We start from the raw sequence: 16,035 nt of genomic DNA, 5'->3' as shown, positions 1-16,035 counted from the left end.
TATGTTTTTTTTTTTTTTTTTTCTTCAGATTTTTATCAATCCACACGGATCATTATTCTACTTATTGATCAGAAATGAGGGCAATTTCTGAGAAGAGATCATGTGAAAGCTTGAAAAGCTCACCTTTGATATCAAGGTGTTTCTAAACTGGTTTTAACGATCTTAAAATATATTTCATTATGAAATATATGTAAGCTTTCTAGTGTAGATGTCCAGAACTTTGGCTTTTATTTATCTCATTTCAGTTTAAGGATTACATGATTTTGTACTGGTTGAGACATGTCTACCATCCACAAGCTCATAGTATCATTTTAAAGTCATTAACAAACTTACTGAAATCATGTGGATGTTATTTAACACTATTAGCAAAAACTGGACATCGATCCTGTGTTATTTGTTTCATACGTTTTAGGCTTTTTCCCTCCTTTACAGTAGGTTTGATCAAATTTGCATTCATACTGCTACACAACAGAATCTGAAAGTTTCAACTATTGATTGATTACTTTTATCTGTCTATTTTGACTTATCTGCTCATTTCCTATCTAACTTTCATGCACTCTGACAGGGTGATGGAAGGCATGTTGTGTGCAATAAACACTGGAGCTACAACAACTTATTGATTAATTGATTAGTCGACCGCGAGCAGCATTTTTCAAGCAAAAACACCAAACATCTGATGGTTTTTCTTATAAAAAATTTAATACATTTGGGTTTTGAACTACTGGTCAGACTAAACCAGATGTGATGATGTCACATTGTGCTGTAAGATAGTATGATGGGCATTTTTATGAATTTTCTGATATTTTATAAGCCAAAAAGAGCAAGAGAAGATAATTGTCAGATTAATTGATATTAAGCCTCACAACAATCTGTTGGAGAGGAGCCCTATGTATTTCCTTGCCAAACACAACTATGTTTATATGTGTATTTAATTTTACCACGTCGTAATCCCTGCTTTTTCAAAGGAGATACCTCACTTTGGTGAATGAGTGTTGGAAAAGTCAAAGAACAACAAACACTGCTGGGTAATTTTCAAAAATCAAATGTATTTATTTACTGACATCTGACAAAAGACACTTGAACAACCTCATGGAAGCATTTCAGGTTCGGCAGCAACAGCAGGACAAAGTTTAAGGTGATAGGAAACAGGGCAGAAAAAGGCTTTTTAAAGATCAAGCTTGGGCGACTTCATCCTCATTCTTGGGCTTTTCGCCTTCTTTCTCAGAGTCGGAGGAGGAGGAGGAGGAGGAGGAAGAGGAGGAAGAGGAGGAGGAGGAGGAAGAGGATGAACCCTTCTTAGTTTTAGCCTTGGATTTTTTTTTCTTTTCAGTGGTGCCATTGTTCAGCGCAATTGGAGCTGCTGCTTTATTGGCAGCAACCGCCTCGGCCTTCATGAGGTCTCCTTCCACCACTTCAGGGGGGTTGGATTTGTTGGGGGGGGCACTTTCTTGCTTCACAAGGGCTTCTCCTTTCACTTCCTGCTGCTGCTCAGGCGCCTCGTTGTTAGGCTTTTGCTGTTCTGGAAACAAGAAGACGAATCAGATTTTACAGGTTTCAAGCATAACACTGTGTTTTCATCCTTCAGCGTTCCTGCTGCTTCTTCCAGAGAGTCAATGAGTGGAAACACAAGACAAAGAAATTATATTTTCATTCTTGGGATTGGTTTTTCTTGTCAAAATCATTACATTTCTGAATACCATGTGGTGTTAAAATTGTGGTGTGTTTGCATGCAGTTATAGGGTGCAAAGTGACAACAACACTTTAGTGCAGTTTAGTGATGTGTAAGGAAATAGTTCAACAATCTGGGCAAAATGCCTATTCGCTTTCTTGCCGAGAGCTAGATGAGAAGATTAACATCGCTCACACGTTCGACAAACAGGGCCTTTATTCTAAGATATGCTAACTGGCTGCTTCGCTGCCCGTGCTTCACATTTACCGTACAGACAAGAGTGTGGTGTCGATCTTCTCTTCTCACTCCTGGCAAGAAAGCCAACACATATTTTTTGCGAAACTACTCCTTCAATCAAAAGTGATGTGAGGGTTAGAGTTCAAGCTCAACTCTGCATGCGACGCTATAATCCCTGCTGTTGATTTAGAAAGAACAAAAGGTGTAAGCCACATGATTATTGGATCCACATTAAACCATTATTTGATCCTCAACTGTATCGCCTGCACCTTTTCTAGCTCTTTCCAATCTACAGGGAAGACGAGGGTCAAATTCTGATGATTATCTTTTTTTTTTGTTCTTTCCTGTTGGAAAGACCCCAGTTAGATTGCAAAACCAAACTGAAGGCATCTCAGTCAGTATTGACTCCAGTCTGTCTTGGCAATAGAGGCAAGCTCATCATTCAGGTCACTGTGATGTCATTTTGAAGTCATGTGTTTTTATTCCAGCCAGGTCCATAACTCACCGCTGCGCAGTGCATCCTCTAAAGAAAACTCCGCGCTGTCAGGGAAGAAGAAGATAAGTATGCTAACGTACCAAGTGGGAAACATGTTCACTATGTTAGGTTTTTTTTGTGTATTTCCAGCCAAAGATACAAGGGAGGAAATATAATAATATTGGGAAGAAAGCCATTTTTACCAGTGGGAATAGATGTGTCTGTACCCCACACAAAGGAGTTTAATTAAGGTAAATATACATCTAAACCTCTAACATCACACACAACCATCACAGAGTCTTTCTGACCATCCTCACCTTTCAGTATCAGCCGTCATCCCATTGATCAGCTGCTGGTAGCCGTTGATTTCCGACTCCAACTTCATCTTGACACACAGCAGGTTCTTGTTGGTTTCCACCTGGTTCTCCACCTGTGCCCTCACCTTCTCCAGCTCCGACGCCAGGTCCATGATCACCTTGTTGAGAGGGGCCAGTTGTTGACCGTACTCAACTTCGGTGTTCCTCAGGGTTTCCTCCAGATTTCGGATCTGAAAAGAAGACGTGAGGTGAGTCTAGGCGTCCCATAATTGGATATTGGACCTCGGGGGGGGGGGGGGGAAGACCTCAGAAGAAGACATAGATAAATCAATACGTCTTCTCAGGAGCCGTGACCTTCATATTCATAGTTTGTTTTTGTTTCGCAGGTGCAAGTCCAGGTGCCTTGTCAAACTGCAGTGAGATGGGTCAAGAATTTACATGGTTTAAAGTTGCAGGGTTACAGTATAATAACAGGGTAGTCAGGAATGCTTGTGAAAAGGACAGGTCAGAAAACACGCCTGCAGGAGGGTTTAGCATTCCTGACGCTTTAGGCTTCAGCTTAAGATCTGATTTGGGTCTCCTGTGTGTCAGAGGTCACTGAGTTATGCAAAAACTGCAGGGTAATAATGTGAAAACAAAAATTGGGGGCCAATGTGTCAAAACAAGACATTTCCAAACTTGTCTAAAGAAATGAGCTCCCTATTCAAATCTACAGTAAAAACCTGACCCCTCTCTGTGCATGTGTGTGGTAGGTTGTGCTTTCAGGTCATTTCACATTGTTGTATCTTCCTTGCATCTTATGGCAAAGTGACAAAGTGACATGCTGTTTGTGCGTGTGTGTGTTTGGTTACCGTGCTCTGCGAACTCTGGATCTTAATTTCCAGAATTTGTTTCTGTTTGAGCAGATCCTTGAGCTCCGTCTTTCCGGAGTGCAAGACCTCGACGTTCTGGGCCTCCACCACCTTTATGTTCTCAAACTGGAGAGGGGAAAACCAAGGGGGAAAACGGTGAGATAAACAGAGGAGAGGGAGGGAGATGGGAAGGAGAGAGAAGGAGAATTTCACAAAGGAGTCCTGCAGGTAAGATACCTTGCTCTGGTACCACTCGTCAGTCTCCTTCAGGTTCTTCTTGGCCAGTTCATCGTACTGGTTGCGGATCTTGTTGAGAACCTCGGCCAGGTTGGAGTTCTTGGAATCAACCTCCACCTTAACCTCGGACTCCTTGATCTTCTCACGCAGGATGTCCACCTCCTACAAGAGTCACAGTCACAACGTTGCTCTAAAAATGTCACACAATGCAATTTGGGAGATCTTAAAGTGTGCGTTTGGTTTCCAGCCTCACATCCTTGTGTTCCTTGTTGATGCGAGCGAGCTCGTCCTTCACCAAATCAGTCTCTTTCTTAGACTGCTCGCAGTTCAGCTTGGTGTCCTCCATGGTCTTCTTCAGAACCTCCAGGTCTTTTTCCAGTTCCTTACGGGCCTTTGTCTCATCGTCCAGCCTGTGAAGAGGAGGGAGGAACCCCAACAATGATCCACACAAACACCACTCAACTTCCTTTTCATCTAAATTGTCTGAATTATTATGTTTTATTTCCTGAGCATCCTTTTTCAATATAATGTTGTTTTTTTTTTTGTCTAGACTGCATGAAACTCACTTGTTCTTGAAGTCATCATTGGCCAGTTTGGTGTTGTCAATCTGGAGTAGCAGCTTGGCATTGTCCATGGTGATGTCTTTGATCTAAAGTGGAAAAAATGTTATTTAATTTCATATTTTTCCTCCTAGAAATAAATAAATACATAAATCTGATGACAAACCTTGTTCGTGAGGTCTTCTAGGGGTTTCCCAGTCTCATCCCAATCCCGTCCCTCAGGCGCCTTCCTCTTGGCCACAATCTCACCAATCTGTTTCCCCAGATTGTCGTTTTCCTCCTTCAGCTGCTTCACCCTGTCCAGGTAGCCGGACAGACGGCCATTCAGACCCCGCAGTGTGTGCTTGTCATCAGCGGGGCTTGGAGCAGGAGCGGGGGCAGCGGCAGCGGCAGGTTTTGCTGGAGGAGGAGCGGGCGAGGAGTCTTTGTCCGTCTCGTTGCGCATCACGTTACGCAGCCCCTCCAGGCTGGCCACGGACGCCCTGGAGCCCCTTCCTCCGGCTCCACCAAACATGCTGGCAGCGGTGTTTGAAGGCATGATTACAGCTGGATGAGAGAGAGCTGACAAGTGCACACAGAGTGATTCAGCTTAGAGAGTCGCCTGATGGATGTAAAGGACACAGGTGAGTCTTATACCTGTTTTTTACGCACAAATCCGCCCCCCAGATGCCATTGGCTCCTGGTGCCCGACACCACCCCTGGACAAACTGGTCCAGAGTCGAAATTGAAGTATTTTTTCATTTTTCTCACTATAATATTGCACTTGTCCTCTTTTGATTGGAGCAGGCAGAGAAGGGGAGAGGTGATGGGTGGTCCTTGTCTACCTTAAAAGCAGGTGGTCTGGAGGGCTCTGGGTGCCTTCACCGCTCACCTGTCCAGCTTCTAGACCTCTTGTTGCTGATACAAGCTTCAATATGTCTAAACCAAGAGATTACAGCAGCCAGTCCTACTCCCCCAGCGGCACAGGACCCGCCAAAAGCCTGCCGACCAACAACAAAATCGACTCTGCGGGCAAATCCAGGGAGAAGGACGACATGGTTGGACTCAATGACAAGTTCGTCCAGTTGATTGACAAGGTTTGTAAATGACATTATTATTTTTTCTGTGTTTTCTTTGTGTTTGATCAAATCAGTTGATGTACTTTCTTTACGCAGAACTTTTTAAAACAAAGCCACAACGTGTTTTACATTGAACCAGGATTAAAGACTGCAGATAAAATTATTCAGTTAAAAATAATACAAAAAAACAATATATAACAACAATACAATACAATAACAACAATAATATAAGATAAAATGAAAAAAAAAACAGATTTAAAAAAAGGTGAAAAAAATGTAAAGAAAAAAAAAGTATTATAATTTGCCTCATTTGAACTAGTGCAAAATTTTATAATCAGTTCTGAGAGCTATTTTTTAATTGTCAATATTCAATATTCAGTTTAAGTTCAAAGTAAAAGCAAAGTAGAGGGGGTCAAACCTGTTTCCGCTCCTGGAGCCTATTTGCTGCATTAATTCTGTGACCTGAGGCCATGAATTGTGTTACTGAAAGCTTCACCTCATGTAAACAACGCTGGAGGTGCATGTAGGACGCCCTCTTGTGGACAATTAGAAAACTTTAAGGGTCATCACTCACTCACCATAACCAGAGAAATGGTTTGAGGGACATTGATGCTTTTTAACAGAATGAAACAGACACATATATATTTGATATATATGGAAAACAATGATAATAGGCTACACATACTGTACATACTTTGAGTGTGCAAAAACATCCTCACCTGTCATTATCAGCATGAACCACATAATAATAACATGTGAAACTTGGCATGCAGCTGCAGCAGAAATGACATTCCTCAGATTTACTGCTGCTTTGTTCGCCCCCCCCCCCCTTTTTACGCACTCCCCGCCTTCGTCCGTCTCTGTCTCAGGTGAAACACCTGGAGGACGAGAACAAAAAGCTCGACACCAAGCTGAAGATCCTCAAGGAGCAGGAGGACTACGAGGGGAACGTCGACGACATCGTGAAGCAGCTGAAGAACGAGCTGGAGCAGCGGGTCGAGGGCCTGCTCCGTGACCAAGACAAGCTGCAGGCCGAGCTGCTCAAGGACCAGGAGGAGGTGGAGGACACTAAGAGGAGGTCAGCAGGTCACGCTTTAGAAACACTAAACCTCCATCAAGTTTGAATGTCTTTAAATAAATTCTGATTAAGCTGACAAATGCGATTATATTCAATCGGCCTCAGGTATGAGAAGGAGTTGCAAAAGAAAGCTGACCTGGAGAATGATTTTGTCGTCACCAAAAAGGTATTGTGAGCTACTTATACTCTACTTCTAATTTCCGGTCACAGAAATGTATAGTTTTGCTGTGTTTTATAGAAACTGATGAGTGAAGCTGTATCTGTACTTTTAATGTGTGTGTGTTACAGGATGTGGATGAAGGCCACTTGAAGGCGGTGAATCTGGCTCTGGAGCTGGAGGACCTGATGGGAAAGCTGGATTTCCTCAGGGTTGGCTATGATGAGGTAATGACAGATTTTTTTTTTTCTTCTTAACTGACGTTATAACAATAGCAGATCATACATACAGCAGTGTCTTGTCCTCATGTCTGCCCCCTGCAGGAGATCAGGGAGCTGGAGTCTCAAATCCAGAACAAGACGGTGATCATACCTGACAACAGCAAACGGACTCTGGACATGGACGAGATCATCCAGAATGTCAAGAATCAGTACGCCAACGTGGCTGCCCGCAGCAGGGAGGAGGCCGAGCAGTGGAACCAGAGAAAGGTGAGGAGGATTACACTGAAACAAGTGACGCATTTTATATTTGTGACAGATTTGAGATGAACACAGTTTGATATTTCCATTTAAATTAATTCCACATCTTAACACTCTTAGATAGATCTTTATGTGAGGCCAGATACTGTTCTCATTATTCACATTTCCCCCCCTCCGCCTAGATGGATGCCATGGTCTTAAATGCAGGACAACGTGAGCAGGAAGTGCGTGATTTAAAGAGGGACATCTCAGACATGTTGCGCCTCATCCAGAGGCTCAATGGCGACCTGGAGGCTCTCCTAAGGAAGGTTGGGAATCACACAGACACACGCTCACGGATAGATTTGCAGCCCCCTCCAGTCCAAGCGGCCTCTGATCTCTCTTTCCTCTCCTCTGCAGGAAGAGTCCCTGAAGAAGGAAATCGGTGACGTCAGGACAGAAGGCGACGACAAGCTGGAGCAGGCCCGGGAGGACATCGCCAAGCTGGAGGAGGCCTTGAGGCGGGCCAAGCAGGACTTGGCCGGACAGATCCGCGAGCACCAAGAGCTGATGAACCTGAAGCTGGCCTTGGACATCGAGATCGCCACCTACCGCAAGCTGCTGGAGGGCGAGGAGGAGAGGTATGTGAGCAGAGGGGATGAGCGCATTGATATCCATAAGCTTCTATTCGTATTCACTCCATTAATGCTCGCACTAACAACTGTCTCTCTCCATCTCTGTGAAGGATGAACGACCTCATGCGCCACGGAGGTGAGAACAATTCTGTTGCTTCTTTTCTGAAATCAGCGCAGCCATAAAAATTCCAAAAATTATTAATCATTTAAAGCACAAAGTAGCAGAAATAAAACAACACAAAAACCTGCATGCATCTCATACATTCTCATGGCTGATTCATGTTTTGCTTCCCACTAAAATCAAACCTCTCTTTTGCTCAGATTTCTAAAAAACAAACCAACCAATCCAAAGTCCTTACTTGCACGCAGACGTTCGCCTGCCGTCCAAACAGCATCTGCCAGAGACGCCACCAGCCCCAGAACCCGCCGTCGTCACGGCAACCACCCACAACCCGGCGGACACCATTATCCCGGCGGCCTCCAAGAAACGCCTGCTGATCCGGGTGGAAGTGGAGGCGGGCAGAGTCGTGTCCGAAAGCTCCCAATACACTGACTGAGAGTGTGCATCACTCCTCTGTCTGCAGCATTACACTACATATAAATATATATCCGCAAAATGTGAATTCAAACACTTCAAATTAAGTTAAATTAAGTTACTTTTAATGCAATAATGAAACTTTTGTTTGTGTGCTTTCTGGTAGAGCAACAATAGCTTCTTGGCAGGTTGAATGTTTTTCTGAAGAATTTGTGCATGGAGGTTGGAGATGTTTTGTTTATGTGGAGCAGTGTTTCTTAAAGGGTTTTCTTATCTTGTGGTGTTCCTGGCAGCATCAGTGTGTTTTTCAGCTGTCGCTGCAGCTATTCCTCTCCTGCCTTTGTGAGCAAGATTTTGTCTTTGCGAACGTTGTAAAGGTTTCTTAATGAATGTTCTGTTGCACCACATCTTGGTCATATCAGGAAGGAAATGCACAGACGAAGTTTGATCTGAGGTAGCAGCTGCATACCTGAAATGGCTTTGCATGGTTTTTGTTGTCTGTGCTTCCCTGGTGTTATACTGTTTGTCCTTCATGAGGTTCATGTGAACATCATATATGTCAAAGTAATCATGGGGATATCAGAAGATGGTACAAAGTGTGTGTGTGTGAAGTATTTGCAGTGGAAAACAATTAATAAATAAAGCAACACAACATGCAATATGTCTGCTGTCTTTCTTTTTCTTTCAAACAATACACAGATTATTAATTACCATTTTGGGACACATGCATGTTTGTTTTCTTGCTAAGAAAAAAAAAGATTGATGCCACTCATGTCTGTAAAGTAAATCCTGGCTTACTTTATCTTAGCTAAAAGCCGGGGAAGAGCTACTTAATACAGACGCTGCCATACAGTCTCCTTGTGTCTTCATTTTTTCCCTCCTCCTCTTCCTCTCCTGGTTCTTCTCTGTCTTCCTGACACATATGCACACGATATTCTGATGTGGAAAACATGCTGTTACGTGGCTTTGCATGGCAACACAAACAAAAGACATACAGGTGGCATACCACTGACCCCGTGATGATATCCCATATCTCCTCATATCCCGCAAACAGTTCAGACCTTGTTTGCCCTTTAATTTGATTAAAGTCTGCTTTTACTCCTCAGCTCATTTACTGTCCGTCTCCTTCCCACCCACATACTGTACGCACACATTCAAAACCACATTGAGTTCGGGGAGACAAATAACACGACATATATTCTGTGTTTATTCAAGTCTCAAATAAAAATCTAATTTCCCGTGAATGGATCTTTACAGCAAATAAGACTCGCTTGCTTCTACAGTCCTGTAACATTTCATCTAAATAGAGCAGAAACCGGAAACTCAGCTAAGTTTCAACTCTTGCACAAGGCCTAATCTCCTCATGTTCATGTAGATGTATTTCGGATGGTGGGTGCATCCCTCTCCCCTCTTCTGCTTGCATACCAGTATATAGATAAACACCGGCGAGGGAAGAAGGAGTAAACATTGCAGGCAGGAGGGTGACAGAAGAAGAAAATGTACCACTGGTTCTACAGATGTGCAGAGAAGGCAACACAAAGAGAAATCAGCGTCTTTGAGATATATTTATAGGATGTACAGCGCTCGTACAAGCAAGGTTTTATTTAACCTTCCTTCATTGTATCATTTGCATTACAGCGTTCACATTTAGCTAGCTTGTTGCTCTGCCTTTTTTCAAAAGTAGCTCAGTGTGAAATATGACATTGGCGTAACAATGGAGGAGATGTTGAAAATGTTTTTCTTAATCCCATGGACGGAAACATGTTAACACCAACATATAGGCCTATTTGGAAACCAATGTGACAACAGAAAAATACAACACATAAATCGGCTGTATTAATGTAAAAGTGGCTTATTCATTCCTCATCTTTTCATTTATGTCTAATGTAAAATGTAAGGCTAAATCTTCAGCAATGCAGACAAAAAAAAATATTTCCAAACCCAGTATAGTGGTGGTAAAATAAGATATGGCCATTTCTTAAAGACATGGATGTATAAATTATGAAAGAATCAATACAAATGTGCAAAGAAAAATTCATAATAAATTATCTGGATCTGCCCCCAAGATTTAATGGTTTCCTCCCTGGCCCCTGGCCCGTCCCTCCACCAAATGTAAACAGACATGGGTGGAAACATGACCTCCTTGGTGGAGATAAATATTCAGATTCATCAGTATTTTCTCACACTGCCACCTCCTCTGATTCCCGTGTCCTTCGCCTCCACCTGTCTCTGAGTTTCTGGAGAACTTTGTATGCCGGTTCCGTGTACTGCTTGTTGGCAAGGCCGAGCACCAGCGGCACCACGGCCATGCTTCCGATGCCGGTGCAAGACAGCACAATGTGAGTGGTGGAGCTCCACTTGGTGTCACTGATCAGGAACGCTATGCACACGTGCATGTAAATGAGGTAGGGAACCCAGCATGCGAGGAAGGTCAGCGACACAGCCACCACGCAGCGAGTGTACCGCAGGTTCAGCCTCTGCTCTTGGTCTGAGGCCTGACTCCCCCGCTCCACCGAACGATGGAGGCGACAAATGTCCTTCAGCTGGCCTCTGGTGATCCACAGAACGCGGCCAGTCATGCCAGCGATGGTGAGAATTGCAGGTAGGACGAGCCCATACACCTCCAAGTAGATAAAAGCATTGGGGAATACTCTGCGGTACGAGCAGCAGGTGGTTGCATTTGCTGAACAGTTTGAAAGTGGGGTCAAATTTTGGCCGCTTGCACAACAACAGCCGTCCCAATCTGGTCCTGTCCAGTTATTCCACCCAAAGGCCGGTAGACATGCATAGAGAAGCGGGGGCACCCACACCACAAGCAATGCTAGAGGAAAACTGCGATGCATCCACAAGTTATTGTAATGCAGGGGGTCGACGATGCAAATGAAGCGCTCATAGTGAACCATTACAAGGTTGAAAAGGAACGCCAAGAAGAGGAAATTTGGGAAAATGTGAGCCACCAAACAGGAGCTGAAACTCAACTCCCGGTTTAGGCCCATTAAAGGTATGAAGGGCAGCGTCACGCCCGTGCACATGTCAGCCACTAACAGGCTGAGGAAGAAGTAGTTGGGCGTGTTGTGGAGCTGGCGGTTCCAGGCGATGCCCAGGATGATGACCAGGTTGGCCAGGATGATGGAGGTCGACAGCGGTATGGTGATGGTGTAGATGAGCTGCTCCCCAGAGAGGAAAGCGTGGGAGTCATTGTAGTCCATCGTTGTAGTAGGTGAAATGTGGAGACTTCCTCCCATTTGCAGCCCGGCTTCACTCCCATCAAGGTACAGCTACCCTGCAGAGGAAGGAGAAACGTTGTTAAAGTAGTAGTGGTTCAGGTAGGCTACAAATGTCTAAATGTAAACCAGAGCGGTTGCTATTTGATTTAACTAGAGAGCTAGTTCAAGTTCAAGTAGGTTCACTTCAAGTTAAAGCAACATTGAGCCAGTGGATTTGAAGTTATGTGATGATTTCAGAGCTCAAGAATCAGCTCAAGCTTCGTTACGCTACTATCACAGCAACCAAAGAGCAGCTATCATTGGTAATAAATGAAGAGAGGCCCTGTAGATGGAAGAAAGCACGTTGCCAAGGAGAGAGTAATGCTCAGGCTCAAAAAGGAAAGGATTTCAGATCATTTTTCAAGTAAAGGGTGGAAAGACGGAGCTTTCACATGATTTATTTTCACTTCATGTAGAGCAAAGACGAGGACCAAGGAATTATAACCAACAATGACCCAAGTTCATCCAGGAACACATTCAGAAGAGGACGCATTGTAGGAAGATGAAAACGACCACATTTGCTGGAAAAGATAGTAAGATAGTGGATAGTAAGAACAAGTATATTTCTATTTGAGTTTAGTGATACACATTGTTTCTGTGTCCCTGGTACTTATTTGCTTTTTTTTTTTTTCTGGCGAGAGTAGACAGATTGCAAGAGCTAAAATTTAGACTTGCACATTTTCTGTTTGCGGTCTCTTTATATGAAAGAGAAACCTACAGGGCCGTTAGGGAGGCTCCCAATAAAGACAACGGTAGAACTAACAACTGTAGCTCGCAGTGCTCCTTCCTGTCTCCTCTTGACCACTGAAACTAATGTCACCTCTTTGTTAGTTTACAGCAGAGAGCGCATGTTAATGGATGTGAGGCTGCTGTCATTCAATAATTCATCAGCTTGGACTCTGAGTTACACCTCCCTTTATATCCATTATCTTTTAGAAAGTGATACATGTCCGGAAGATAATTTAACACTGTTTATAGTAGTTTATAGTCACACAGTAAACCACAGTAACTCACACCTATATATTACACATAGCTTTATGTCTGTATGTTTTATGATTAAGCTTTATTATGTCTCTCTTTTTATGTTCTTTATAATAAATGCCAAAAACTATAACTCTTCAAGAAAAGGAGCATATGCAACAGTGCAACAATCATTTTTAAACCAGAAGATGCACACTATATATATGATAATAACATTAAAAAATAAATATTGCAACATGCCAGTATTTCCAGTGTCCATATACATGTAAAAAGCTCACACCAATTTGCGAGCAAACAAGTTCAATGAAGGGGATTTTATGGTATCAAAGTCCTGTTACAGTTTCAGCGAATACTGTCTTTTAAAAGGTGAATACACTGAAGCAAAACTGTTTTTTACAGTTTAAAGCAGTTTGGCATCATTTCATGCTTTAATGTTGCATTTCAAGACAGTTTTTCATTAAATAAAATATTATGTAATCCTGTAATCTGATGACTATTAATGATATGATTAAAAGGATATCAAAAAAATACATGATAATCTTTTGTTTATGATGAACTTTTTCAAACAAAAAAGCAACAAACTGGTAATACTTTTACCTTTTAGGCATGAACAGTCCAGACATGTCTCCTAAGCCAAAGGAAATTCAAATAAAATAGTGTCTCTCACTCTCTTAATAACTTGAAGCCTGTTCCCCTGCATCCCATATCCACAAACACGGTACAGCCTCCAAAATAAAATACAGGAGCTTCTTTTATCCTTTCAGATCCTTTGAATCCAGTAGCCGCTTCACAGCCTCATAACACGCTATGAGAGAGACAGAGAAAGCGGCCAAGTGTGCGGCGGTTCCTCTCAGATACTTTAAAGGGGAAGTGCATAGTGAAAGGGGGAGGAGGACAGAACAGTTCAACTGTGTGACTGTCTTTTCCTGAGTCAGGTCTGTAGTCATGCTTGGGATGAAGCCCCTTGACCTACTAACTTGTTTTTTTTGTGTCTTTGCACTCTTTGTTGTACTCTCTTACATCCATTGGGGCCTTTTTTCACCACTGTGCAGGACTGAAGTGCACGTCCATGAATGGAAGAGGATGGAGAGCTGTTATCCCCGCAGCCTTAAAATGATAAGAACATTCCAGGTTAACATCAGTAGGCATGGCATGTGTCTTCACACCCTCCATCATGGCCCATAGCAGCTGTACTGACACTATTCTTTAAATTTTAGTTTTTTTATTAATGTGGACAGGAAGAATAAAGCAACAATAAAATGAAACAATGAAAGCCAAGCTGATGTTTCTATAGGCTGGTTTAAGTTCTGAAAACACTCAACTTTCATGGTGCCGCCTTCATGAATAATCATATGTTATACTAATTTTGTTTTAGTCATTCTGGTGTTGAAAGCCGTTCGTGGTAATCGTGATAGTGTCAATGTACCTGACACTCTCTGTAAAGTGTAAGTCTCTGCCATGCTATACCCTAAGCAGGTTAAAATAAATTCTAAGATGTATTGGCTCCTTATTTTTGGCCCTGGACTGCCCTAAACATATACAAACAACACGTGTGTACGTCTGAATTTATAACAGCTGTCACGGACGTCTCATATTTAAACACAGCGTTTGGACGGAAGGCCAAACACGGAAGGCTCCTTCACTGATAGTTGGGAGCAGACCTGGTGCTGGCAGAGATGGACGAGCTCCAGTCAGATAATGGTTTTAAACAGAAACGTTCCTGAGCCTGAGAGCGTCTGGAGAGACACTGCACAGGGAGGACAGGCTGGACGTGAAACCACAACATCTTCACATTACAAAGGAAGAGATGGAGCATCTTAGCTTTCCCGGAACACTGGGTCCTGCACAACAGTACACCTATGATCTAATCTGGTTATATTTTTACACACAACGGAAAAATGAAATGTAATATGAATAATTACGCACTCATGGAGCCATCCACAGACTTCAGCTGCGAAAAGAGATCAAACCTAATGTAGTCAAGCTAACATTATAGTTGAATAAAAATAAACATAAACTTGAATTAGCACGCCTCTAAAACAAAAACTGAACCTTCATGCATTCTGGATTTATTGATTTATTAGACTGCATTAGCCTTAGCTTTTTAGCATTTCCATGTTAACTGCTATTTAGCCTTTTGTGGTTTATTTCATTTCCCCCCAAAATGAGCTGAAAACCACGAGTTGTTGAGTAAAAACAGATATATCTCTGTAATCATATCATAAAATGATTCAATAATTTAATATGTTACTAACAGGATTGACTGAAACTTCTTCCTTCTTAATGATATTTTGTAATCAGTATCTCTATTTTTATCAAACAGATGTGTTGTTAATGTGTTTGTCGCTTGCCTCCTCTTCCTCCACATGTGTTTACCTTGGCAGCAGCACCTGTCTCTCTCTGCTCAGCCCATTTGTTTGGCATCTGCTGTCAGCAGCCTGCGGAGAATATGAGCTGAAATTGAATAGATCGGGCTTGAGTCCCCCGTCAAGGTCTAAAAGTGATACTCCTCTAGGCCACTCCTAGCCTTTGTCTTCACACAGGCTGACCTTTGAGGCCAAACACACTGTTGTGACAGATGAGGAAAATATCTTCCTGCGGGTACTGAATGCCACACTTAACAGGTGTTATTTTCCCCTGATTGCCAGTTGAGCTCCCGCACAGCTGTATGAAACAGTGCTGCTGAAACACTATTGGAGGATGTAACACCTTTTATTGTATGTCTGTTTTATACTGCAACTGGCAATTTCAGACAAACAATGTTCACACAAGGCCTTTTAAAAAAATGCACAACCATGTTTGTGCGTGCAAGTGTTATGCTGCCTGTCTGCGTGAGTGAGTTATGGAGGGCAGCTGGGATTAGTGCTGCGGTGGTATTCAGAAGTCATACGTTTATTTGATTCACAGGCAGCTTCCTTCCTCTTAAGTCAGTTTTTGGCTGAGTCTGATCTTTATCGGACTCTGAGCAACCAAAGCTGCTATTAATACGACCAATTGTACACTAGAAAGTCAAGTATGCGTTGCAGTGAGTCACTGCTGAGGGAATCTTTTTTCTTTTTGTCTAACTTTTCACCAAAAGCAAACCACTAAAGTGCAATAATGCTGTGACCTTCACATTTAACAGATTCTCCCTCTTGTGCACACACACAAAACACTAATACGAACACAGCAGCTGGGCCTGTGTTAAAACTCTGATGTAGCAACAAGCAACAAAAGGCAAATTAGAAGCATTGACAAATTGATCACTGATGTCAAGTTATAAATAAATAAATTCCACGCTGCAGTAATGAGGGAAAATCCATGAACACATCACTGATCACTGATTTCAAAATAAAGGTCAACCCAGCATTGAATTGATTCATGTGAGCAGGTTAGAAGTGAACATTTGAAACACTCTATAAAACTGTGTGTAATCCCTCCACTATTACTGCTCAAAGGTCCTCAAAGCTCAAAGGAAATTTCATATTATTTTTTACTGCATTTTGTCAGTTTTGAGCCTCCATACTTATACTTGTATATCT

At 42.6% G+C, this 16,035-nt stretch overlaps 3 protein-coding genes across 6 annotated transcripts; 1 reads left to right on the top strand and 2 right to left on the bottom strand.

The window, feature by feature from the left end:
- Positions 1-1,026: 1,026 nt before the first annotated feature.
- On the bottom strand, positions 1,027-4,884 carry LOC130165113 (keratin, type I cytoskeletal 18-like). 4 transcript variants are annotated; one of them, XM_056370045.1, is made up of 8 exons: positions 4,513-4,884; positions 4,353-4,435; positions 4,040-4,196; positions 3,787-3,948; positions 3,550-3,675; positions 2,699-2,928; positions 2,412-2,446; positions 1,027-1,519 (listed from the first exon to the last, which is right to left on the bottom strand). In XM_056370045.1, exons 1-8 carry the CDS (start codon positions 4,882-4,884, stop codon positions 1,173-1,175), a joined length of 1,512 nt encoding a protein of 503 aa, XP_056226020.1. In that variant the 3' UTR covers positions 1,027-1,172. The 4 variants fall into 4 exon arrangements, with proteins under 4 accessions (XP_056226020.1, XP_056226022.1, XP_056226023.1 ...); XM_056370046.1 differs by having other exon boundaries at positions 1,423-1,514; XM_056370047.1 differs by lacking the exon at positions 2,412-2,446 and having other exon boundaries at positions 1,321-1,514.
- LOC130165115 (keratin, type II cytoskeletal 8-like) lies at positions 4,851-8,926 on the top strand. The gene is made up of 10 exons (XM_056370049.1): positions 4,851-4,969; positions 5,179-5,422; positions 6,274-6,482; positions 6,588-6,648; positions 6,771-6,866; positions 6,963-7,127; positions 7,301-7,426; positions 7,518-7,738; positions 7,843-7,868; positions 8,054-8,926. The coding sequence occupies exons 2-10, from the start codon at positions 5,261-5,263 to the stop codon at positions 8,059-8,061; spliced, it is 1,074 nt and encodes a 357-aa protein (XP_056226024.1). The 5' UTR covers positions 4,851-4,969; positions 5,179-5,260; the 3' UTR covers positions 8,062-8,926.
- A 229-nt stretch (positions 8,927-9,155) lies between these two features.
- LOC130165380 (G-protein coupled bile acid receptor 1-like) lies at positions 9,156-13,301 on the bottom strand. Its single transcript, XM_056370609.1, has 2 exons — positions 13,112-13,301; positions 9,156-11,550 (listed from the first exon to the last, which is right to left on the bottom strand). Exon 2 carries the CDS (start codon positions 11,510-11,512, stop codon positions 10,448-10,450), a length of 1,065 nt encoding a protein of 354 aa, XP_056226584.1. The 5' UTR covers positions 11,513-11,550; positions 13,112-13,301; the 3' UTR covers positions 9,156-10,447.
- Between the last annotated feature and the right edge of the window lie 2,734 nt (positions 13,302-16,035).

This window comes from Seriola aureovittata, chromosome 24, assembly GCF_021018895.1.
Source record: "Seriola aureovittata isolate HTS-2021-v1 ecotype China chromosome 24, ASM2101889v1, whole genome shotgun sequence".
NCBI lineage: Eukaryota > Metazoa > Chordata > Actinopteri > Carangiformes > Carangidae > Seriola > Seriola aureovittata.
Note: the sequence above shows the minus strand (reverse complement) of the source record. Positions and strands in the feature narration are given on the sequence as shown.

What these genes read in the sequence shown, in the direction of transcription:
- LOC130165113 (XM_056370045.1), bottom strand. Translation starts at nt 4,884, where the DNA reads ATGCCTTCAAACACCGCTGCCAGCATGTTTGGTGGAGCCGGAGGAAGG. An exon ending in TCAACAAGGAACACAAGGAT is followed by an intron (nt 3,949 to 4,039) that starts GTGAGGCTGGAA and finishes TGACTCTTGTAG; the next exon opens with GAGGTGGACATCCTGCGTGA. An exon ending in ACGAGTGGTACCAGAGCAAG is followed by an intron (nt 3,676 to 3,786) that starts GTATCTTACCTG and finishes TCCCCTCTCCAG; the next exon opens with TTTGAGAACATAAAGGTGGT.
- LOC130165115 (XM_056370049.1), top strand. Translation starts at nt 5,261, where the DNA reads ATGTCTAAACCAAGAGATTACAGCAGCCAGTCCTACTCCCCCAGCGGC. An exon ending in AGCAGTGGAACCAGAGAAAG is followed by an intron (nt 7,128 to 7,300) that starts GTGAGGAGGATT and finishes CCCTCCGCCTAG; the next exon opens with ATGGATGCCATGGTCTTAAA. An exon ending in TGGAGGCTCTCCTAAGGAAG is followed by an intron (nt 7,427 to 7,517) that starts GTTGGGAATCAC and finishes TCTCCTCTGCAG; the next exon opens with GAAGAGTCCCTGAAGAAGGA.
- LOC130165380 (XM_056370609.1), bottom strand. Translation starts at nt 11,512, where the DNA reads ATGGGAGGAAGTCTCCACATTTCACCTACTACAACGATGGACTACAAT.